The following is a 26859-nucleotide window of genomic DNA, read 5'->3' as shown; positions in this document are numbered from 1 at the left end:
TCCAATAGTGCAGCGAACAAATTGAAAGTTAATAATAAGTAAGAAGAACAAATCATTGAAGCTTAACAGTAACAAGAAGAAATGGTTCGACAAAGAAAAAATTTCATTACTGTCGAAAGTAACAATAATATTGCAACTTTTCTTTATAATTACTTTCTCAATTGGAACGGTATGTTCCAAAAGCGTACGAATAATATTAGAATCGATTTAGAAAGATGCTGCAGTATAGTCAAATGACCAGGCCTGGTCATACACGAGAGATTAGTCGTGTGTAAACATAAGAATCTCGTCATTCATATTAATACACACACCTGGGGCCAAGTTTCTCGGTACGAATGTCTTACTACTCGTCGGATCGCCTCGGCTCGGCATCGTTTTACGCAGTTTCGCAGACGACACGGCTCCCGATGCGCGCGTATCGGGAATTTAACCTTAAATCGTCAACACGAGAAACTATTACCCGAGAAAATCGATCACCCTTCGAATACACGTTTATTTCGATTTGTGTCTATATGAAGACGCGAACCACGTACGACCTGAGGCAAGCTTGGAAGAAAGCTCGTGCAAAACCCTACTCCGGTATTTTCAGCCGTTTCTAGAACGTTTACGATGCTTGCAATTATATAATTTTTCCATTAATATATCATTTTCGAACGGCTTACTCGTATTTTCATTTTTTTCATCCTGTACGTTTCATGCTTCTAATGAAATATGATCGGTATTGCACATTGTGTAGGACGGCCATTAATTTTCACGGTGAATTCGGTACAAACATAAAAATTCCTAATAAATATCTTTCGACCAATATTTATGTGTAGCCATTTAGTGTAGCTGGAGAAAAATGCTAATATAAATTTGTGACCAGCGTTACAAATCATTATTAAGAGTTATTGAGAATAATATTGTAATATTAAAAATAATTATTACCTAAATTGTAAGTGATAATGGAATGATTCCTTTAATTGAAAATTGTAGTTCAATTTATAATCTGACCTTTAAGCATTCATCTTAATCGATGATATTTGCATTCAACCGTTAAATTCCAATCGTTAACTGAAACTTCTTTTAAGTAACAATAAAAATTTAATTGGTAACTCGATCGTTTCTAATCCTAGATTAAAATTTATCCTTTAATCGAATCTCGTATAAGTGAAAATTAAGCTTAAACTTTTACTACAATTTCTTTAATTTGATATTTAATTTCTAATTAAAATTTCTGCTAATAATTAACATTTTTTATAGTAATAAAACTTATTTGTATTATCATACAGGATGTATAGAGTTAATTTATCTAAATTCAATGAATAAAATGGCACCTGTATATAATATTAATATATTATTGCTGCTAATGATGGTTCTATAATGGTTCATGGTTCTACATATAATGGAAACATGTTAATACTAAAAAGGCACCAATAAGGAAAATAGGGAAGTGTGAAGTATTGTCAGCAATAATAATAGAAATGATAATTGTCGTATAAAATTTCGTTTTAATTAAAAATTAAGATTGAATTTAAAATTAAGAAATTACTGTTTAATTTTCAATTAAGAGTATTATAATAAATTTTAATTACCAGATTGAAGGGATTATATCAGACGATAAATATGTCTTTTTAATAATTGTAGTGATCAATACATATGTATATGTATATATACAATATTATCAGTATTTTTATATTGTCAATAAATATTGACCCAAAATTTCCAAATTTCGAAATCATCAAGTTTCCAAATTTCCAGATTTTTAAAATCCCAAATTCCTAAATTTTTAAATTCTTAAATTCGCAAATTATAAATTACAGAAACCCTAAATTTGGAGTTAATATATATAGTCAAAAAATATTGAGAACCTTGAAATATCAATTATGTCTTATGTTGATATTAATAAATAATTAATATAACATTTTGGGCAGATGCAAAAAAGGATAAACAGAATTAAAATAAAAATAACGAAATTCTATTTCTTAATTATAATTCTTACAAAGTTTTAAAACTATAAATTATATAAATGATTTTTTTAATATTTTGGACATGAAATTTAATCATTAGTTTTCTAAAAACCAATAAGTGTATTATTTAACAAATTAATCAACATAACTTGAAATATTTTTATTAGTACAGATGCTTCAAAATCAGTACGATACTAATAAAATCTGTACAGTACTAGTAAAATCAGTATGAAAGGTCACCAAATATTGTGTAAATTATGAACTTTGATTTAGTACATACCCTCTATCATCTACAACTTCAAAAACAATGCAAACATTTCGAAAATCTTGCACATTCCTGATGCTTTTATTCAGAAAAATATGCTCGAGTCTTTGAGATGTCATTTTAATTTTCAGTTATTGTTAATTAAACTTCTCGATGGACGAAATGTATTTCCAGAATTAGAAGTAAAATGATAAAAGTAATGGCGTGTTTATTCAATCAGACATGTGAATTAATGAATGTCGTAATATTATTTTATTTGCGAGTACTAATTTGTATTTCAATGTTATTTTTTTGGATATTAAAGTTAAACATTCGCGAAGCTTTATCTTTTTTGTATCGTTTAATCTTATCGTTGTTGTGATATTCGGTATCATTACTATTGATATAATAAAGTCAAGCATTTCCTTCATTTTCATGCGATAAGATATTCGATATTGGATGTGCACTATATTTATAAATGTATTTTCAATAACGCAAATAATTAATTATCGATTAATTTTAACAATTCATGTTTTCATTGAAAAATATTAAAGTCACTATCAAGCTTACAATATTTCCTTATTTTCTTACTCTAATGCCAGAACTATCGACATTTGACTCGCACTAATTAAATTAAAAATAAATAAATCAAAGGTCCATACACAATTATTGAATAATGGAAATAAATAAGTTTGTAAGTATGAAAATTAAAAAGACGTTTTTTATGCGCCAGAAGATCAAAAAGTATTCGTAAAAAGTATTAATAACTGTAGTTATACTTTCATCTATATTTATTGCCTTCATATAAATACCCTTGTGCATAAAAAAACGTAGTCTTTTAAAAAATGATCTATAGTCCTCTTTATTTTTTCTACTTCAGTTATTCTTTACGCTTATTTCAATTATTTTTCAATTTTACGAATGTTAATATAGGTATATTTTCACAAGAACAAATTTAGTTGTGTAGATAACTTAAAAAATTCGTAGACAATTTAAAATAAGACAGCCGAGGTAAATCATTTCGCTCTTCTTGTTAGTTCTATCGTTTCTTTTGAAACGAAGAAGAATACAGTGAATTAAGTTTGTAGTTTATTTGATGCAAATTGCTTGAAAAAAGTTGAACTGATCGAAGTCTGAATCATTTAAAAGAAAATACAAGTGATGACTGTTGAAGCAGTTCTCAAAAGAAAGGTGGAGGGTCAAACGCGGGGGAAGGACCGGCTAAGGTATGCGAAAGGTGACTAATCATCGTCCTTGAACTCTTGTTGCAGCTTCGACGCAGGTGGTACTGATGGTGCAACAGAAGTCAGTTGCAACAAGTAGTGCGGTGACGACGGCCACAGGACTACAGGTTGGCGTGACGGGTGGACAACATCAACGACCAGTCAGTTTATCAGCCGGCACAACGATGGTTTCACCCTCGCAACCAGCAACTTCGTTACATAGGGCATCGACTGCTCCAGCAGCCGGTGCACAATGTAATGCACGTATTACTGGACCTCAACCTGTTGATGTAAGTTCAAAATTAGCCAAGAACAATTAACCCCTTGTCATACGAGTTACTTGTCAGACACGTCAGTCAGCTTACCTATAATGGATCCTAAAATGGATCCATTGCAATGATATTAAAACACATAAAGGAAGTTAAAGTGTTAAGTGTCAATTTTGTACTCAGCATCCCTTACTATGCAAATTATGATTGGACTTAAACTTCAAATTGAAATGTAATAACAAATTCGAGTTTTAAATGTTGCATGAGTCTAATTCGTTCAAGTATGGCTAGGGGTTAATTTTTATTTGAAAAACAAAATTGCTTATTTCATGTCTAAACCTAGTTTAGACTTCTACAATAGTGTGCAGTAGAGTTTTATGTTTATGGATTGAAGTTACTTTCGAATACGAATTTTTATAAAACTTTTTATAAATCAGCATGCTTGAATGCGTTATTTTCCTGAATCCTAGGGTACAACCATTTTTTAATTTCACACTTTCGAAGTTCTGGAATTCTAAGTCCTGACATTTCAAAGTTTCAAAGTTTTAGGGTTCCATAGTTGCAAAGTTAAAAAATTCTACTGTCTCATAGTTTAAGAATTAAAAAATATTTAAATTCTAAAGTTCGAAAATTCTAGGGCTTTATAATTTTAAAGTCCCAAAATCTGTAAGTTCCAATATCCCAAAATTACAACTTTAAAGTCACAAAAGCTAAACATTTTCAGATTCCAAAGTTTCAAAGTTTCACAATTCCATAATTCCAAGGTTTCAAAATTCTAAAGTCGTAAGAGCCTGAAAAGCTCAGCGCTTCTAAGTCATAATGACACACAATTTGAAAATTCCAAGGTCCCGAAAGCCTACAATTAAAAGATAAAAAAATCAATTTTAACATGTAGTAGATCTTCCAAAGTATTGGTTTAATCTTGGTATAGGATATATTAGATATACTAACAGGATATTTGATAATAAAATTTACATTAAGAAAATCATAAGTTTCTTATACTGTTGAGTCATTAAGATGCATTAAAAATGCATTAAGTATGCTGATTATCTATGTTAGCTCTTTTTTTTACATTTATTCAACTTATCTCTTAGTTTGATATATGAGGTAGTTAGCAAACATCTTGATATAGGAAACTGTTAGGTTATGAATAATATTTTTTATATTTTTAATTAGAAATGTTTACATATAAGACGATTTAAATATTCAATAAATGGGCTTGATTTTATAATATGATTAACTTCTGATGAAGATGTACCCCTTGATGATGTACGCGAATAAAATTTTGTACATGTATTGTAAAACAAATTACATTGGTATGTAATAATTATTTTCCATTTTGGTATATATATTTTATTTTTCTTTCTTTTCTAATGGATAATAAAGATCATGAAATATGGATAGATTGACAGTTGAAATTATCTTATGCATTTTGATATGTTTTAGTTTGAGAAAAAGCGGCAGCTGGAAACTCAGCGTGTTCATACATTCCAGCTTATGTTGGAGAAGGAACAAAGTTATGTTGATAAGCTTCGTAGCGACCTAGCAAAGGCTAGTACTAGCAGTGGTAATGTTAATATCGTAGCATTACAAGCAGAACTGGCAGGTGCAGAAAGGAGGGTACGCACCCTACAGGAACAACTAGCTGCAATAACAACCAATGAACAGGTCTGGTTTTTTCCCTTGTAATGTGCTTTAATGAAATGCTGAAATTATTTTAAGGTTTCTGTTTATTGCACTAATGTACTGCATCAATCAATTTTATACCTGTAAACTAGTTATTTGTATAAGGGATGTTTCATAAACTGGGATGGAGTATATCTTTGATGATGTTTAAAATATGAAATCGCATAAAATTAATCATATTTACAAATGTAATAAGTGTAAAATCATTTAACTGCTTTTAAATTGTTTTTTTCATGTTCCAAGTTATTATAATGATATAACCCATTTCAGTTACATGGAATGTCTTGTATATTATATCATAAATGTCACGTTATTATACATAATTGTATTCATAGAAATGTGAAATCGTTTTAACGCTTAATTCATTAACATTTCTTATATCCCTATATATTTTTTGTGCCTGGCTTTAATATCAGTGTTTGTCAGTACTAGCCTATGCTGTTCAATGTATTAAATAGTTGCTCGGCATGATATTAAGATGTATATTTTTATTGATAGAAAGCATATGATCAATATTTGGACATTATTTTTTTTATCATTGATTGTGTAGCAGTTCAATAATTTGATACGTCTTTTATTGTATACCATAGTACATAATGAGAAAATATGACAAGACTTACATTGGATTTTCATGCGTGTCCATTTTTTGAGCTATACAGGTATAAGTTTTGCGTAAAGTATATATGCATTACAGTTGAAATTTTCAAATTCAGTCATATAGGGATGTATTCAAGCTTCTGCTAACTTTATCTAACCAGCTTTTGTTGTGTCTTACAGCTTTGCTCATTGGTAACAAACACCTCATGTTCCCCGGGTTATTATTCACCCTTGAGTGGTAGCAGTGGTGATGTACCACCGCCTCTACCATCTCGTAAATCCTTGTCCATGCAAAGCCTGTCTCCGCCACCATTGCCTCCCAGACCTCCGCCTACTACAAATACGCACAACGTAGCCCAGTTGGAGCTGGAACGTCATCTGTTGACTCATGTAATGCCCTCAACCACCAGTCATGGCATACCTAACTCTGTAAGTAGTCTAGCTGCTAAGTTATTAAATGAATAATTTATATAAAAAATGCATGGTAAAAAGGAAGTATCACATGACAGCACTGTGTATACTTCTGCAATTAACTCATTTTTCTACTGGATAATTCTGTAGTTTTCTATTGTCACGTTTTTAAAGATTTGGATACATGTTTCACTTTACATACTGGATCATCATAATACATAATGACAGTTAAGTACCTGCATTGTGCGAATATATTGTTTACATTTTGTAGTAAGCATCTTTACTTTATATAATACATATACATATCTCAAAAGTTGATGTCAAACATTATTTTATAAAAGATCTGTACTTACTGCCAAAACATTATTACCTGACTAGTATCAAATTCCGTTAAGTAATGTTTCTTCAAATGTGGTTGTAACCAAAATATTATTGAATGTGTTTATGGTTATTCAGTATATTTGTTAATACTTGTTTGATATATAGATATTTTTTAGTCAGTTTTGTGATTGCAGTGTTTATCAGTCATTATATTATACATACATGTACAAAGTTATTGTTAATATGCATATATCTTACTACTCTATTGCATAATGAATTGCACAGACTTAGTTTATATAAATGTTTAATGTATAATTGATAACATTTTGTTCATTATTATGTATTATTTAATGAAGAAATATTCGATTTTTATTATAGCTTTCACAGGGTGCAAATTTGGGTTCTTCAAATTCACTCAATAAGCACCAACGAACAAAATCCAGTCCTGAACAACTGGGAACAACAACCATTTCTCCATCAGAAGCTAGTAGACGTTTAATAGCATCAGAATCAATGAATGATCTTTCTCCTCCAAGGCATGTGAGGCATAGTGACATTGATATAGACGAATTGCCTCATATCACTCCTCCAGGAACTCCACCTCCGCCATATCCAGTTGCAAGTCCAGGGAATGATACTTCTAATTCTACTATAAATGATGTAAGTGTTGGAAATCTAATTACCTCAATTGAGTGTAGGGCATAGTTAATTTCAAGTTTACTTTACAGACAATGCTAAACGAAAGCATTCCTGGATTGCCTACATTGCAACGACCAATCATGTCAATGGAAGATGATGATATGAGTGATCAAGAAGTTGTAAGTTCATAATATGAAGATCACTCTAATTTGGATAAATACTTTATTGAAGATTACTGTAATTTCAGGGCCAGTTAGAAGATCATGGTCCATTTAAATCTTTATCTCGATTATGGGAACACCATGCACATCTCGCTGTATTTATTAATTATGTTTTATCAAATAGTGATCCCTCCAGTCTGGTAAGTATTATAGAGGACACAAAATTATAATGTTTTAAGATGTTTATTATTATTCAAAATTATATAAAAATTATTCATATTATTGTAGTTGTTCTATTTAGTAACGGATCTGTACAAAGAAGGCAATACTAAAGAAATGAGAAAGTGGGCATATGAAATTCATTCTAGTTTTTTAGTACCTGGTGCAGTAAGTAATTTAAAACAAATATATCTTTTAACGCATAAACACAATGTTCAATTATCAAATTTTTTTGTAGCCTCTTCGTCTGCATAATGTAGAGGAAAACGTTGCACATGAAATAGATGATGTTCTTTTGAAAGAATCTGATAAGGAAGAGATTCTGCGAAAGGTATGAGTTTTATTGTTTATAAATATTTTAATTGTTATCGTGTGATCATATAAAACATCTTTTCTCTGCTAGATTTTTTGGAAAGCGCGTATACGCGCAAAAGAGGAATTGAACGCGCAGCTTACAGATTTTCAACAAAAAAGAACAGCTGGATTAGGTACGTTATTTGGTCCAAGCGATGCGCAGTTGGATGAAAGTGCATCTGACAGGGCACGAGAGACAAAAATTATAGAAACGTATCTTTTACCTAAGATGGATCCTTATTTGTAAGTTTACTTATTGAAATTTATGCAATATTAATTTCTATTATTTTGTGATAATTTACTTTACGCTATTATGGTTTTTTATATTTCAGAGAAGATATAGAGAAGGAGAATGTAGATTTGCGACAGTTCACTACAGCAGCTGGTTTAGCAACAATTTTGACAAAAATTTTTCAAGTGCGGCCAGTATCACTTGAACGAGTACCTACTTTCGTTGCGAAAGATAAAACGAATATTAAAGTGCGTTTGCTTACGGGAAAGTCAAGAAAAATGACAATCAGGGGCCATCATTTTGTAGCTCATCAATACTTCACTATTACTTACTGCAATCATTGTCAACATATCATTGGCGGAATTGGACCTCAAGGATATTTATGTAGTGGTATGTTTTAAATTATATTTTATTATTAATTATTTGTCTTTAATATTTTTGTTTATTTATTTTTTGCTTGAGATTAAAGATCAAATGAAATTACGTGTCCCATTATATCGCTACTTTACTATTTCACTATATTGCTAATTTACCATTCTGCTACACTGCTATTTTATTATCCTACTATTTTATTATTGAAGCGAAACTTCTGCCAACGTAATTCGTTGCAGAAGCTTTATTATTATTATAATTTTCAAACTTTCGAATTCAAAAATTTCTGTCCATAATAAATATAAAAGTTTTATTTGTAAGACGCTTACAGTTTTTACCATTTTACTATTACCATTTTACTATTACTACTACTATATTATACCACTTTCTAACTATACTTCTATCTTATTAGTCTACTAATATAATATTGTTATTATCTTTCTATGTTATAAATATTAGTTCGTAACGTAAACAAAAGACAACTTGTAAAAAGCCAAAATTAGGCTAATAAAAACTGTATTTTTCATTATAGATTGTTCTCTAAGTGTTCACCGTCAGTGTGTTCGTGTAGTAGAAGAAAGTTGTCCAGGACCATTGGTTAGAAAAGAAAGAGATCGTATAAGCAAATTGATGGAACGTATTAGACCTGAAAGAAAACCTCCATCATCACATCATCACCACCATTCTCAAAATCATATGCTTCATAGTAAGTATTTTAAATATTACACGACATAATAGGATATAGAACTTCTGTTTTACTATTCTTTTTCTGTACGTATATACGTATCCGTGGACGTAATGTATAGAATACGACCAATAAAAGTATACAATCGTTATTTAACAATTCATTTCAGTTAATAGTATACAAAATTTTGTGGTTACAGTTGATAAAATCAAAAAGAGCGAGGAGGACACTGGTGCACTGACTGATGGAGAAAATGGTAAGTACATTTTATTTATTAAATTACTATATAAAGTAGAACCAAGAATAATACAATTATTCCTCATATACAATACAATTTCTTTTACTTTTTACATTAAAAGAATGTAGCATCAGGGACAACTATTTTCAATATTTCAATAAATGCTTTTCTTCATTTTTTATGTTTTATTATAAACATTGTGTAATGAAACACAAACACTAAATTTTTAATTGTACTTATTTTTATTATATAATTTATTATTTCTGATTAAATGTCTGAAATACATTTTGTTAAAAATGCTTAAATCGATAATATTATTGTACAATAATTTGACATATAGAATTCAGTATTTCTAATTGTTTTGAATTTTATATATTAGCCATTAGTTTCAAAATATTATTGTTCATTAATGGATGTAAATAAGAATCATTTGTTTGTGCAAAATGTATTCTTTACCTTATAAATGATTGTGTTAAGGACGAAATTTATGTAGCTACGTTTTGTTTTACAATATTTATCATTGAACTGCTACTATCAATAAGTCTTGACATTTTATGTTTTTTTTAGGAACAATGACACATCTTTTTTGTGTTTATATTATTTTATGCACTATATCAAAATCATTCTTCGTTCAAAAATTTTATATTGATGTGTATCCTAATTCTTTAATTAATGCGAGCAATAAGTAGTAAATATAACTTCTTTTTTTACATACATATAACACGGTCAAGTCGTGTTAATCAGTTTATAACGAGATACCTCGTCAGATGCCGTTAATTTTAACACAATTCTCAGAACTAACTCTACGTTTTATTCATGTTACACCTGGAACAGTTCTAAAATTATTACATATTTACTTATGATAAGTAATTTTAATTTCAAAAGAACTAGGCCATCACAGATGTAGAGCAATTTTTAAATATCCAGTATGTTATTTTACACCGAGAAAAGTGTAATATTTCAACATTAAGCAGGCATTCAGAGGTTCAATTCATTATTAAAGATTACATTTTAATATTAAACAAATATCATTTCATACTTTATAATAAAACATAGTATTCATTACATCGTCTCACTAAACGTACAAATTCTATATTTTTTTACTGCGACAGTTTTCTTGCAATACTCCAATGTTTTGTTTCATGTTCCATTGTCGTAGAGGCTTATAATTGCATACGCTTGTTTGTAGATGTAAATACGTCTCGTTCATTTCTTTTCTTTTCCGTCCACGTTATCCACTATCTTGAAGTTTACTGACTTCATTTCGAACGAGGCGTTCTTTGACGAACGTAGGTCACGACAGCCATTGTTAACAAGTGTTTGTCTCGTTAAAATTATACGTATTCGTCAGAAATTGTGAACAGAATTTATTTCTCTCGTTGAAAAAATATTTCCACGCGTGAGTTAAAAAAGAATCTAAACACTGTATCAAGTTTTCTTCTTTATAGATTATTTAGGAAGTGAAATTGTATGGTGTTTTGTGATTTTCCTTATCAACATTCTCTTTTAAGTAAACGAGTGCAATTTTGATAAAGTTTATACAGATTTTTGGGAAATAGGTTCTATGGAAATAGTAGTAAAAAGAACTAGTTGTGTTGAAGACAATAATGGGTACTGACTCATATATTTGTTCACTGATTTGCAGATTCTAAGAAGGACAATTATATCAGTTTATAACGGGACTTCTCAAATTCTCATGAACTGAGATTCACTTTTGACAGTAAGAAAAAAAATTCAAAAATTCAAAAAATTCTAAAATTCCAAATTGATCAAATTTTAACGTTAAAAAATTCAAAAATTTTAAATAACCCATAAATTCGATGTCGTAGTCTCAAATTTAAAAACTCTAAAATCCTATATAAAAATACGTTGTAGTTCTGAAATGTAAAAATTATGAAATTTCAAAAGTCGAAAATTTAAAAAATTAAAAAATTCGAAAATTATAAAGATTTTTGATAGTCCTAAAGCCTCAGAACTACAAGATTACAAAATTAGAAATTTTTTAAATTCCGACGACTTGTAATCGCGCCATATTGAAATTAAAATTTTGGGGTTAAAAAATTCAGTAATTCAGAAATTTCAATTTTTTTTAAGTTTTAAATTTCTGAAATTTCAGAATCCTTAAATTCTAATTTAAAAAGTGATTATTCGTACATTTTCATATTCTGTTTTTTTTTTACGTACATTAATAAATGTTTGTGTTGAATATCATGTTCAGATAAAATATATTAAAAATATGATATAATTATGTTTCACAAATAAACGTTAATCTTGCATAAACAAATGTGTTGAAAGAAAGCAGTGTCAAGTTGAAATACATAAATGACGATTCATATATGAAACTGCGAGTGTAGGTGGATTTTATCGAAATCGTACTGTTACAATAATCGCACTATGCGATAAGGAAGTTTCAGAAAATGTGTACGCGCCAAGTGTAGGCTAAATTTTTCTCTACTGACTTTGTTGAAAAGGAGAGGAAGGAAGGAAGAGCGGAACAGAGGAAACCGCGAAAAGTGGGCTTGAAATCTCAATAACAGAGATTTGTGTTTATATACAGGGTGTACTCATTGTTTATTATCAAATATATTAAATTTAAAAAATTAAAAATTATTATTAGTTTACACGTAAGCTTGACAAGTTTCAGTAAAAGAATATTCGAGAGGAATAATCGGATTTAATATTTCTAAAATAACAAAAATTATGAAAAATATTGATTAACTGTATATATGACATTCTCGAAACAGTTTCTCTGAGACATATTAACTGTTGCAAGGTTATCGCTTATAGATGTTATGAATTCACAACTATTAATAACTAAAATAATCAATCAAATAATATTAATTCAATAACAAAAAAGAAAAGCACTAAAGGGAAAATCTTATAACATCATTAAAAATACTTTGACAATTTAATGCGACTTTTGCGAATTTATTCAACAAGAACTATAAATTCAACATACGCATCATATGCATGAAGTAATAATATAAATTTCTATAAACGCTTTTATTGAAAATTTGCAGAGTTATAGCAGTAGATTTTTTTAATGCCCACCTTTGTCATTAGAAATAAAAAAATTTTTTTTCATTCTTATAATCGTAGTATATAGTCAATAACTTAATCACTTCAAAAAAGAAAAACAAATATATATATATATTGGTATTAAACAAAAGTATTCGATCTTCCTAAACAACTTTCATTATTTTTTGCCACAAAAATTACATTTAACATAATGAATAGCCAAGAACAGCAAGCTTAGGCACATTTATAAAGATGATATTATGTTTCGGTTTTTTTAATGTTAGATGACGTGACGGATATTACAAATGTTCTTGATAAAAGAATTATTTTTCAAGAGCGTTTGAGTCATGAGTTATAATTATATAAATTTTTAACACAGCTGCTTATAAAAATACTGGTTGTTACTTCAAAATTACCTGTACATATAGTATAGAAAATGTCATGCAGAATAATTTTACACTACAGCAATAATTAATATATCTAATTTTATTAAGAATTTATAAGAATTACATTTTTAAATATATTTTTATTTTTTAATACAGTAAATTTCTAAATTCAAACGTTTAATTAATTTTGTACAATTTGTAAAATTAATAAGAAACACAGCATTGCACATTTTGTGATTCTGTTAAAAGTTTCGTACATGATTTATTAAGTTAATTAAAATTAACTTAAAATTAAAATGATTAATTATTAGTATATGTACAAATTTTCAGTCATTGTATGCCAATTTTTACAATGTGCAATGTTACATAATTATAAATGTGTAATTAATGTAATTGTTTTCATTTTTTTACTATGTTTATAAATCAGTTTTCATAATCTGTTAATATAAAATACAAACTTACTAAACACATTCGTTCTTATGAAATGCAAATTTAGTTGCAGGAGCACATCATTGTGTAATTTGTTCGACAGAATTCTTATTTAATTGAACGTAAAAGATTTCTTGGCATTTCCGATCAACAAATTTATGCGATTTAATAAATATAATATGTTAATAAGTGTCTAAATTTGGACTATATTCAAACATACGATTGTTTATTAACTCTTAAATAATTATAAAACAGAAGCTTTATTTAACTTAACTAATTATCACAAAAGAACGATTACATATTGAATTTCGAAAAAATTAAAAAACGGTTAATTTATATATTTATACACAACGAACATAATAAATGTCAAGTTCAGTTTATCTAAATTGAATTGTACAGTCCATCGTATGGTTTACAGATTTTGTTCAATAAGTTTGCAAAAATCGTGTTTTAAAATGGCTGTTTAAACGGGAACACTTATTGTTAGTTAATATAGCATTTTGTAGCATTATGATGTTTTTATTAGTAGTTGATCATGTATTGGCAGTCATCACTTCATTTAGTTGCAAAAATGAAAATTTCTCTTGATAAAAATGTGTTATATATCACACTTTTTAGAAGATTATGCGTTTTACTTTGAAAATTTATAGTTGTTCATGTAATATAAGGCAACCTCATATTTTTATTTTCAAATGTTTTGCTTCATCTCCTGATAATTATTGGTTTATGAATTTGTCGGCTACACATTTCTAAGAAGTTTATGCTAAATTTGTGCAGTCTTAAAATTTAAATATCTTTTTAACTCTTTACTGTATTGAGCGATAATCTGTAACATAATACGCTATAAAGTTCTTGTATTTTGTGAAACATAAATCCATAATAGATTTCATAATTAGTGAAATAATTAAAAACATCTTTTATTTTTTCAAGTTCAGTTTCTTATGTATCTTGTCATGATGCAAAATTGAAATGTATGATTTTGTTTTTAATATATTTTACGCAGGAAATATTTACTTATAATTCTTATACTTTGTTATCCATAAATACATTGCAGATTTCATAATCACTGAAATTATTGAAAACATTTCTTATCTTTAGTGATTACATTTTTTTGTGCTTCTACAAGATATTTTTGTAACTTTCTTCATCGAAAATATTTTTTTATTGTAATTTTCTTATTATTATTTGTAAAAATTTTAGTTATTTTTTTTTAAATCGTCATGTAACAAAGCGTTAAAACTTTATTATAAAATCGCTTATCGTTAATGATAAGTTCAACTAATAGATTCAGTTCGTACAACTCAGATTGACAAATCAGTGTTATCCATCTACAAAATTGTTTACCAAAACAAGCAATTCGTGATATAATGATATCAAATGTTATATAATATTACATTTTATTAAAATATTTATATCATTACATAACATTTTTTATATAATGATATAAAGAGCAATCTGTAATTATAATGAAAAATAAATGTTGATAACATTTACTTCCGGTACATTTATCCCTTTCGCTGCATAGGAATCAACTCGTTAATCGTGTCAATCTAGAAATAAAAAATCTGTATATTTATCAGTGTCCTTAAATTTAAAAAAAAAACTCGGTTAAAAGGTGTGAAAATTTGAAAAAGAGTGTCGGGTCAAGCACATCAATATCTTGAAGATCACCCCCAATGTTCCTGGAGGGTTAGTCCGGAGGGTTTCAAAAATCAGAATCCACGCACACCTCGTAGATTCGTACACGTATGCTTGTGTACGAATCTACAACGTGGTTGTAAAACGAGCGGGGGAGCGATCTGGTGGGGTCTAACCGGAAACGAAACACAGTCTCCGCGAAAAAGAAGCGAGAGCAGAGCTTGAAGAGAAATTAGTGTCAGTTCGGTTGTTGCCGCGAGAACTACAGAGAAATCATCTGTCCCGATCATTTTGCCAGTATTGGAACCGAGAGGAGTGCACATGGTCGAGCTGCAACAGTTGCGTGACCCCTTGGAGGGGGAACCGGATCACAACCCTTATTCAACGACTAATAACCCCTCGCCTCTGATCGCTAGCTTTGCTAGCTTCAGACTTTCGTCGGAGAGATGCAGGAACAGACTGAATCGAAAACTGAAGGGTGATGGTAAAGATCGCGTGAATATCTAATAAGTCTATTTGGATCGAAGAAGCTCCGCTTCGGTGTTCGTTGTTACTATTTATTTTTTATTAATTGTGTGTTTTAGTGATTTAATGTTCCCATTTGTTTTTTATTATTGTTTAAGGGAGTAACTTGTGATGGCTTAGAAATGCACTGTTTAATGTGAATTTGTGATACCCGAGTGCAACTGAGGTCTTATTTAGATAAAATTCGTGAGGAATTTTATTAATTCAATTTTGAAAAATCAAATATGTAAACTTGAAATTTTCAAATTGACAAAATTTTTTATCTTTAAAACGAAAACTTAATTTTAAACTCAAAGTAAAGTAGAAAGTAAACAAGTAAATACTGAAGCATCAATTAACATATACAAGCGTTCTTTATCTCAACAAAATTTGATAGATACTTTGACAAAAGTACAGCAATAACATTTTGTAATACAGAATATCAAACCTGAAACGGTTATTTTGGACGCTTGGTAGTTGTAGTACTATATTTCCAACTTTCAAACTTTTGAGTTTCTAAACTTTTTATTTTCCAAATTTCCAAATGTCTCAAACCTCTAAATTTCACAATTTTCAATTTTGTATTATCAAATATTCAGTTTTTCAAATTTCCAAATTCAGTCATTTCTAAAAGTTCTTGAACTTATAAATTATCAAATTCTGATAATTTCAATTTTTGACACTATCAAATTTTCAAATTCTAAGTTTTAAATTTGAAGATTTGTAAATTTACGAATACTTAAATTTTTTAATTTTTGCAACCTTTTTAATTTTCAAATTCTGAAATTTTTAAATATTTATGTTACTAAATCGTCAAATACACAAAACCCTAGAAGCTTAGATTTCCAAATTCCCAAATCTTTTAATTTTACAAAATGTTCATTTTTAAATATCTAGATTCTTAAATTATCAAATTCTCAAATTTCCGTATTTTTAAATCCGTAAATTACTAAATTTTCAAATTGAAAATATGTGAAGTTATAAATTTGCAAGCTTGTAATTGTGAACATCTCTAAATTTTTTAAATACATATAAATTCGAAAATTTGTTAACTGTACATTGATGTGACATTTCTCCTAGATCGTAATTTTTTCTATAGAAACTTACATTGCGAGTGTACATGTTATATGTAGAATACTTTTTTTATATATACATGTCTATTTATATATTTATAAATAATATTTTTTTCATTATTTAAATGCTACACATAACATTCTCTATAACCTTGAAAGTTGCTTGAAACCTTGCTCTAAAAATTATAATGTGATGTAGTTTATATTTTATTTATGGACGTGGTTTACGTTAACACTAAAGTTCTTTTTTAATGTACACATTATTTACAAAATAACGTACATTTTTAAAAATTATAAGTATTTTGTTTTAAGTATTTTATTTTATTATACGTAACACTTAAACGGTAAAACAAACTTATTTAAATGTTCTACATACAATCACGTACGACATGCTGAGTTCTTAAAAACAGTGCGTTTGTAAAGCTAGTACAGTGCTAATACAGTGTTGATTCCTCTGAATGTTTCGTGTATCTAATGCGCATAACAAAATTTAATGATCTACTTTTGTATCAGTTTATATATTTATACATGTTACAACCGATTTTAGTAAACATAAGAAGGAATGTTAAGAAGTGATCCTTTTATACATGTAAAATTCTTTGGTTAGTTAAAAAAAATTGTTTGTCCTCTCAAAAATACCAAGATATAATTAGAGAAGCACTTTTGCATAAATATTTAAGCAGGAAAAAAATTACAGTCGACATTCTCTGTTATTTTTTAGAAACCTGAGATTGCATTGTTAGGTTTCTCTTTCTCAGTATTCAAACAATTGAATAATGAAAATAAATAATAGCGCAAAATTTAGTGAAAAAACAGTGTATCAAAGTGTTATTTAAGTGTTATTTATTATTTATTCATTCTATTCATATATTTTTATAATATTTTTATTTTAATATTTTAAAGACTTGTGAATTAACAAGAAAAATTTTATTTTTCGAGAAGTGGCGGAAATTCGCTATACTGAGTAACTTAAAAGTTTGAAAATTTTACGTTATATTTTGTTATCAGATATAAGATGCTGAAAATAACAAACCTTTGGCATTTAAGCAAATAAAAACAAAACAAGTATATGCAAGGTATAAAAAATAATAGTAGGATTTTACGTTAATAAGTAAAAAAAAATTAAGCAGGAAAGTAATAATAGAAATTGCTTGCTAACACATGTTGGGAAACTGCAAATTTAATATATGTCTCAGAAATACTAAAAACTTAGTATTTTGGACATACAGAGATTTGGAAATGTAGAAATTTGAGAACAGAGAAGTTGGAAAATATAAACATTTGGGAATATAGAAATTCAGAAACAATAGATATTGAGAAATACAATAGTTTCACAGATACTGAAATTTGGAGATACAATTTGGAATACACAAATTGAGTAATACAGACGTGTAGGAATATAGAGATTTGGGAAACATAGAAATCTGGGAATATAAACAATTGAGAACGTAGAGATTTGCATGTATAAAATTTTAAAACATAAAATTTTGATAATGTAGAAATTTGGGAAATATAAACAGTTGGAGGTATCGAAATTTAGAAATATGTAGGTTTGTGACACTGATTTTCATTGTGGTTGATATGAAGAATATAATTATATGGTACTATTATATGAAATAGTTAATAATGCAATTAATAGATAATGCATTTTTACAAAAAAAGTTTCCTATGATTCAGTAGACTTTTTTCAAAATGACGGATACCGAAAAATTATGATATAGACACGCTATCACTGTGTCATGTGTGTTTATAGCCTCTTATTTTTACCCTGCAATTATCAACTTGAATCAAGTTTTTATATAAACGCACAAGAATCTGCGAAAATGTCAATGTAATTGTGAGCAAATTAATTGTACCAATTATTAACTCCTGACGAGCGGAGATTCTTCGAATTTCAAAATGATAATCATGGGATATTGAGCGTGAAAACATAAAAGGTTGTTATCGATCGTACTACAGTCAGCGAAATTTCTATAGTTTCATGTAGTATTTATTTGACATTTCATATAATTTGTAAAAAGTGATATCGCAATATAAAGTAGATTACCAAGACGTCTAATTGTCTTTAACGTAAAACGTGTGTTTATTTAAAAAATTATTTTGAAAAATATGTAATTTTAAAAAGCGATATGCGAAATCTATAGTTCCGCTTAATATAATTCTTCATTTAGAACATACAGCTAAATTTTTTTCTCCGTCTTTACGCGTTGATAACGTGCATTTTTACCACTTTCATGATTTACTTCAAAAATTTTATTGTTCATACTTTTAATTGTAGGATTGATATGTCCACATTACACCAAGCTTGATCTATACTGTTCCTAAGCTTCAGAACTGAAGCATATCGTTTTGCATGTGAGTATACATTACGAGCTAGAATTCCTGAAAGGTTTTCAATTGGGTTTAGGTCAAGGGATCAGGCAGGATAATGCTTTAACTGGATATTTTTAGTTTGGAATTATTCTTTTGTGAATCTTGTTTCTGAGCTATGGACGACTATTGAAATATTTCTACATACCTTTCGAAATTAATTTTCGATAATATCCATCGTATTGGTGTCTTCACTGTATAGTTAAATGCGGCTGAAATTATTGCGCTTCTATCGCCAGAATTTCAACTCATAGAGAGATTTTGATTTTTAATTTAATTTTAGACTTATAAACGCTTAACGACCACTTATATTTAAATTGAAACTAAACTATAAAAGTGACTAAATAATGAATAATACCAACTCAGCTTATACAATAATTCTCTATTTCGACGACAATTTTACTAAAAGCTTCTTAGTAATTTTCATAATTGAAAATAAGAAACCTAAGATCCTTCATTTTTACGGATTTTGTAAACCTAGTGTGCATAGAATACAGACTGAAAGGTGCTAATAGAATTTAATATCATCTGACTCGTTTAAATTAAACTTATTTCGTTTGAAAATCATGCGATTTTTTGCGTGATTTTTTAGAATTCTTGTTTCTTAATGGTCAAATGATTTTGAGACTTTTCATACAATAATTTGTAAAATTTGTTGTATGTGCCTTTTCATAACAGGCAGATTTTAATTATCTTACATTTGACCTGTTGTTACATTGTTATTTGTTGCAACTCGAAAAATTAACGGTGTATTTCTTCAAATCAATGTCTTATTTCCGCTCTTGGAATGATCTTTTTGATCTTAAGAAGATTTTATTCTTAATGCAATAAATTAATTTATTAATCACGTGATGTGACATTTTTATACATATTTAAAGCTATTTTTCTGTTAGAAGTTCCTTTACCATAAGCAGTTATTTCATCTTCTTTCCCTTATTTAAAAAATTAAAAATAAACTAAATTAATTTAAAAATAAAACTATGGAAATAAAATAAAATTAATATATTTTCTATATTTATCGGTATTTACACATGAGAAAAAGAAATTGACTGGAACTATAGTAATTTCGTTCGAATTTGCAATATAAAATCAAGTATTGCAATGATAATAAAAATAAATTCGTATCAGATACCAATGAAAACTAAATTGGTATTAAAGATAGCAATATAAACAAAATTGGCATCGGAGATAGCAATAAAGAAAAAGAAGTGAAATAGAAATAGAAATTCAACATCTCCGTATCCCAGTCGGTAACAATTAGAAACGCAAACGCATAATGATAAGGAATACGTAAAATTTATAGTGGAACTATGGAAATTTCGGTGACTGTAGGTACGACCGTGGTGCTTGAGAAAGTAAGCAAAGACAAAGTCGCAAAGAAAACGAAGCTGAAAACGATCAAGCAAAGATCCGCGGTGCCCCACATGTGTAAAGGCTCACTCGCCGGCAAAGTTTGGGAGACATTTGCTGCTGTGAGAAGAACACGAGAACCGAACGAGATCATAGAAACAGCTTTAATCGTCGGTCTGGATCGCCTAAATGTATCTACGTGTTGTGAGACTTTGAACGACAGTGCATTCTGTGATGAAACCGATTCTTCGAGCAAGCTCGACAGCAGCGTCACGAAAGAAATTAGTGGTGCAGAGAAACGGACAGGTTTGTTTTCAATTCAATTTTCTTTCAATTGGTGCGTGAAGTACACGATATTCATATTTGTTGATTTAAAAAAATCTATTGAAGAACATGATAATTATATAATTGTTGAAATAGAAATACTATATAAATATAAAATATACAAAAAATAGTATAACTATGTATATCTGCGACTTTGTTCCCACATAAGAACTTGAAATTGAGTTCTAAAGAAAAATAATTGTTTCTAAATTATTATCTTCAGAATAACTAAGAAATTTAACGATTAAGTTATACAGAATATTTTAGAAACTAACTTAAATATTTTAAGTTTTTAAATTCTTGAATTTTTTAAGTTCAACGTTTGATAACGTTCATACGATAACGGCTAGTTTAAACAAAGATACCTGAATCTTTCCATAGCCACAAGATTGTTTTGAGAATCTTACAACTTGGTTTAAAATATTTCTAAAAAAATCGACGAAAAAAAGTAATTGACATTGACTCAGTACTTGTACAGATTGCTATTTAACAACAGACAGAGGCAGATGGAATATTTTTTAAGATTTACATAATCGTGTAACTGAAAAATATTTTTGTCTGCTTTATTCATAAGAGTCGGGTTTAATTTAAACCACGGAATTTATAAAATGGTTAATAGTTGTACAAGTTGTAATCGAGAAATCAAAATTTTCATTAAAGCTTCGAACTGATAAAAGGTTAAAAATACGAATTTATTGAATACAGTAGAATAAATTAATAATAAATTAATAATAATGAATTGATAATTATTTACCTTAACTTTATTCACTTTTGAAAATAGTTAGTTTTCGGGATTCATTTACTCGTGACATATTTAAAATTATGAAATTCTAAAATTTTTAATTCCTAAATTTATGGTCTCAAAATTTTTAAGTTTCATGGTCCTATTATATTAAAATCTTAAAGCCTGAAATTCTAAAGTATTAAATCCGATAGACTTAAAATTAAAAAATCTCATTGTGCTACAATTATAAAATCTCAACGTTTTAAAATTTAAAACTCTAAAATCTCTTACATTTAGCAATCCGAAAATATTAAAATTCGAAAATTGAAAGTTCTAAAACTAAAAAATGTTAGTCCCCAAATTTAAAAATATTTATATCCTGAACTTCAGCACTTCCGAAATTTTAAAATTCCAAACTCCGAGATTAAAAAATTCCAGTTTCAAACTCTCATAGTACAAGTATTCCAAAATAAAAAAATTTTTAAATGAAAAAGTTCCATAATTTGGCAGTTTCACTATGCCATTTTTAACCTTCCAAAGTTTAAAATTATAAAAATTATAAAATTTCGAGCTACAGAAGTTTAAACGTTACAACATTCCTAAGAACGTTCAAAGATGCCGAAATTTCTAACTTTAGATATCCTCAACATTCCCTTATTACTTTGCAATTAATGTTTATAGCAATCCATTGAAAATTAGCTTGTGACTCACACGTGCTTCTGGAATTTCCATGTTGGTTAATTTTCTTGGATATATGAAATTTGTATGTTGGGGAGGGGTGGAGGGTAATTTACAAGCAGATATCATCACTTTCTCTATTAAGATATTTTCAGTCTAACTGTATTATTTGGTATGTAATATTGTTACTTGCTGTAGCCTTGTCAAGAATTTTCCATTGTCGCTTATTGTGATCTACAGTGATTTTAGTAGGATGCGATTGACACAATCACAGCTATTCAACGATAAAGATTAATAATAATTTTCTAATTAGTTTATTGAGATTTGAACTTTGCAGAATGATTTGCCATTTAAGTGTTATCACAAACGAGTTTCACCTGCCTACAATTTCAAATTGTTTTGTAAACCACGCGTTTCATTCAAATTTCTTACCATTTACACGTACAACAGATTCTTGTTATATTGCCACCTTTATGTGGACTTTCACTAATGAACCTCTAGTATTGTAGGAATCCAAAGAAACCATTTCAGTATCATTAAAGAGAAAACTTATTGGTAATAAATTATCAGTTTTAAAAATTTCCAGCTCTTACAACACGCTAGATGCTAATATAACGAATGTCTACTGTATCTCATAAACAGAACCTTGCGACTATACAAATACGACGTGTCTAGACAAAATTAGATCAGAATGTACTGGAAATTGTAGGTACGTACTCGTGTAGATGAATTGTGAGCCTCTACGTCTACTTATGTGGTTTTCATCATGTCTTCTTCTTGAAAAATAATACCTACATCTCTAGTGTTAATTTTAAAATTAACACGTCGAACATTGTAGGAGTATTTTTGTAGTTTCAGTTTTTTTATAGAAATAACTCTTAGTTTTGATCTGCTTGTAATTTTTAAATAATTTTGATTACAATTTTTTATAATCAACAGTTTTATTATATTTTTATTTTTTAAATAAAATATCACTTTTTTTTATCATTTCAACCGGAATGTTAATTAAGATTTTATGATTGTAATGTTTTTACATTTTGGGATATATTTTTTAAACAACGTAAACAAATCTAAAAGTATTCTATCTTTGATTAATTCAGAGTGAATTAACTTTCTTTATAAAACGAAACTCCGTAAACTGCAAACCGATTCGATTTAGATTGAGTTAGATTAGGTTGTATATTTGTAAACACTATCTAACCTAACTTGACTTAAGCCGAATTAATTAGTAAGTGGAATTAGCAGGCCGCGTCAGATTACATTTAAAAAGAATATATTCAAAATATAGTATTAATGGGTATAGTTAAGTTATTCTTTAAAAAAAATGACTTGACCAAACCTGTTACCATTCTGTTTCTAATTAACACAAAAAGGATTAATTTTTGCATAAAAAGAATATGATAAATTACAAAATCATTCAGTTTGGGATATGTTAAGTCAGGCTAGAGTTCCGTTATAAAACAAAATTAAACAAAAAATATATCTTGCGTTCAAATGATGTGTAAAAGCGTAATGAAAATTCAGTTAATGTTTTGTACAGTCAAAATTTGTCATTAATCATAAGTCATTAAAATGTATTTTCTTTAAGCAAGGTATATATTGTATTATACCTTATTTTATACATTATCAAGTTAACTTTGTCAATCTACATACTTATATATTATTACAAGTAATTAATTATCAGGACCTTATAATACCTAGCCTGATTTACATCATTATTTACAAAATCATGGTTTTATGCGTATTTTGCTATAAATATATTATTTTTTATTTATTTTTAATAAAGTAATTTCATGAAAAATGTATATTTATGTATACTAAAGTAAACTGTTGGATTAATAATAAATAAAACGGGAATAAAAAATAATGCATTTATAACAGGTATCGAAGAGTAGTAGATGCAGATTATCTCATTATCAATATTATTATATTTTTTGTATTATTCTCTTATCATGTTCTTAATATGAACTAATTATTTATCATTGTATTAAACAATCTAGTAATCAATTTATTTAAAATTGTTAAAAAATTAAATATATCCAAGTTTTGCTTATATGGTGGAATAATTCATTATAAATGTAATATCTCTGGTCGTTTATATATCGAACCGATAAATGATTTTTCAATCACTTCTTGTCATGAAGAATGCGCTGTTGTGTTAGAAAAATCGAATGATTTGAAAATTTGGAATTTGAGACTTTGAAAATTTGAGTATTCAGAAATTTAAGAATTTGGATAATTTGAAAATTGGAAAATTTGGGAATTTGGGAATTCGGAAATTCAGAAATTTGAGAACAGGAACATTTAAAAAATCTTTAAATGGTTAAATTCAAAGTGAATAAAAATTATTACATTTATTATATAATAAAATGCGTATAAAATAATGCAAATAATCAAAATAATGTAAAGAGTCAAAACCTGGATGGATCAATTTAAAGTCCAATACGTTTAACATTATGCTCCATTCACCGAATAATTAATTCTAGTACTTATACAACATCACAATATGATTTTTCAAACTTTAAATGCATTTTTTCCGTAAAAAATTAGTCATCTGAGATTAGAACTACGGATACGTTAATTTCACCCGTAAGACTATTATTTCGTTGAAATTCGTGAGATCCAACTCGGAAGCATTCCTCGTTAAACTTGGTTCATTGACCTTCATAACATATAGAGTGCCTCAGTTTTTTACCCTGAAATTTTATCAACATGTTCTATGAGTGAAAATAAGAAAATGGTGTTATATTAACATAGAATTTGAAACAGTTTACTGAAAAATTATAACGAAAATACGACACGAGATGGATCTGCCTTGTTCAATGTCCGTAAAACTATGCCATCATATTATAGAATACAGAAATTATTATCATAGAATATCATAATATAAAATTATTTATAGAAAGGTATATGAACAGTACAAAAATCAATAATTTATTCTACAATATCGAATACGAAAATTGCCTATTTTCATTTTACACATTCACCATGACTTTTCAATAAAATATTAGAGGACTTAAGTTTATATAGTATTTTCTTATCACATTTTCCATAATATGGTAATGTTTTACCGACAAAACTGGAGCAACCTATTTGCGGAATCGAACACGGTAGTCTGTTGTAATGTCCTATTTTTAATAAAACCTTTAAAACCCTATGTTAACATAACATTTTTTTCTTATTTTGTATATAGAATATGTCGATAAAGTTTGACAATGGGAAACTCGGGCGCTGTATATATAACTAGTGGATTTATATATCAAGTGCTTCACGCGAATTCAATTGCGTATTTTAAATTTAGAGTACCTATTGTAAATTTATAAGTTGCAAACGATACCAAACATAATTATTGTTGATTTGATTACAACGAACATCGACGACGATAGTTGAATACTTTTTGCCCTGAATGTCACCAAAATCTATATATCAAATTTAGAACATCTCACGAGTCTACCCTAGTAACATCAAGTCAAAAAACTCAAGCGGCTTGTAGTGTAGCACAGACAAACAAACAGACAAATAAACAAATGCACATCGTGTCGTTCCAAATGTCTCAATATGTTCGACAAAAATTTTGGAACTCAGTATGATGTGTTCTATTATCGTTATATGTTCGAAATTTGATGGTTAATTTGCCGTTTATCAATTTCATTCGACAAACGGTGGGTATTGATGCTGAAACTATACATATATGTATGCCCAGCATGTGTTGGTACGAGAGGAAGGAAAATAAGATAGATCGTGCACGGCACGAGTGCAAACGGCAACAACAACGAAGAAGAAAATGGAAAGGAGGGGCCCACAAAACGGTTTCCGGCATCTGCGACACGCGCCTACATTGCCTTAATCTAAAAATACTCGAGACTCAAGCTTTTCCTTCGTGCATCCCCTCAGCATACCTACCCCCATCGATCTATAACTATCTGTCTGCTTACGGGGTTCAAGAGCACCAAACTTTTTCATCAAAGTATTTTTAGGTGGTACGAGCTTTCATTGAATATTTATTCAGTCATTTCAACTTTTTGAGATAAAAAAATGCTGCCGGCAGGTTTAACGTTCACTGAAACCTTCCACCATTTTGTTTAATCTAAACAAAACTTGTTTTGTCTAATCTCGCATAGTTCTCATGCATTTTCAGAGAGTCCAAAGTGAACTGTCAGTTTATTGCGCAAGATTACGGAACAGAAAAGCATTCGAAACACTTTCATTTATTCGATAGTAATTGGATAACCTTCTAACCCCCATAACTACTGCAAAACAAACTACCTATTTTATCGCACGATGATTAATTTTTCCCTGAAGGAACGCATGAAAATTTTGTTGCTTTTTTCCGAGTAATTCTGAAGACCAATTTATTAATTATTGCATTGCTGTTTGCATTAATAAATGATTATCGAATTTATTTATACTTTTATTAACAGAAAGTAATGTTTCGTTGAACAGTGATGGGCAAATTTTGTCGTTTAAGATACCAATTCGTGGGATGCGTTCTAATTAAAAAATTTCGAAGTTCGAAAGGAAATTACAAAAATTTAGGAACAAAAAGATTTGACTTTAAGGATTTGAAAATATAGAAATTTCAGATCGTTAAACTAAAAAGTTGATCATCAATAATAAAAAATTCTAGTTTCAAAGTTTTGAAATTAAAAAATTTCGCAATCTCAAAATCCAAAAGATCGAATTAATCAACTTTGAAAATTAAAAGATTTCGGTGGGGAAAATCCCCAATTTCTAGAATTTAAAAATTGCAATATTTTAAAACCTT

The 26859-nt window shown here is 28.5% G+C and overlaps 1 protein-coding gene across 11 annotated transcripts in view; it reads left to right on the top strand.

The window, feature by feature from the left end:
• RhoGEF2 (Rho guanine nucleotide exchange factor 2) overlaps nt 1–26859 on the top strand; it is a 100316-nt gene that overhangs the window by 26585 nt on the left and 46872 nt on the right. For 4 of the 11 annotated variants that reach the window (XM_076537989.1, XM_076537991.1, XM_076537990.1 and 1 more), the window contains 14 exons: nt 3465–3706; nt 5132–5353; nt 6149–6397; nt 7079–7360; nt 7429–7518; nt 7587–7700; nt 7789–7887; nt 7958–8050; nt 8123–8316; nt 8406–8695; nt 9210–9383; nt 9562–9618; nt 15370–15555; nt 20351–20674. In XM_076537989.1, the coding sequence (XP_076394104.1) occupies nt 3465–3706; nt 5132–5353; nt 6149–6397; nt 7079–7360; nt 7429–7518; nt 7587–7700; nt 7789–7887; nt 7958–8050; nt 8123–8316; nt 8406–8695; nt 9210–9383; nt 9562–9618; nt 15370–15555; nt 20351–20674 (2616 nt within the window). Of the gene's footprint in view, nt 1–375; nt 580–3464; nt 3707–5131; nt 5354–6148; nt 6398–7078; nt 7361–7428; nt 7519–7586; nt 7701–7788; nt 7888–7957; nt 8051–8122; nt 8317–8405; nt 8696–9209; nt 9384–9561; nt 9619–15369; nt 15556–20350; nt 20675–26859 lie in introns of those variants that run through there. The other 7 variants (XM_012282110.2, XM_003701892.3, XM_076537992.1 and 4 more) reach the window with 6 other exon arrangements.

The sequence above is a fragment of the Megachile rotundata genome, chromosome 12 (assembly GCF_050947335.1).
Source record: "Megachile rotundata isolate GNS110a chromosome 12, iyMegRotu1, whole genome shotgun sequence".
Taxonomy (NCBI): Eukaryota; Metazoa; Arthropoda; class Insecta; order Hymenoptera; family Megachilidae; genus Megachile; species Megachile rotundata.
The sequence above is the reverse complement of the archived record's forward strand: the minus strand, read 5'-3'. Positions and strand labels throughout refer to the sequence as shown.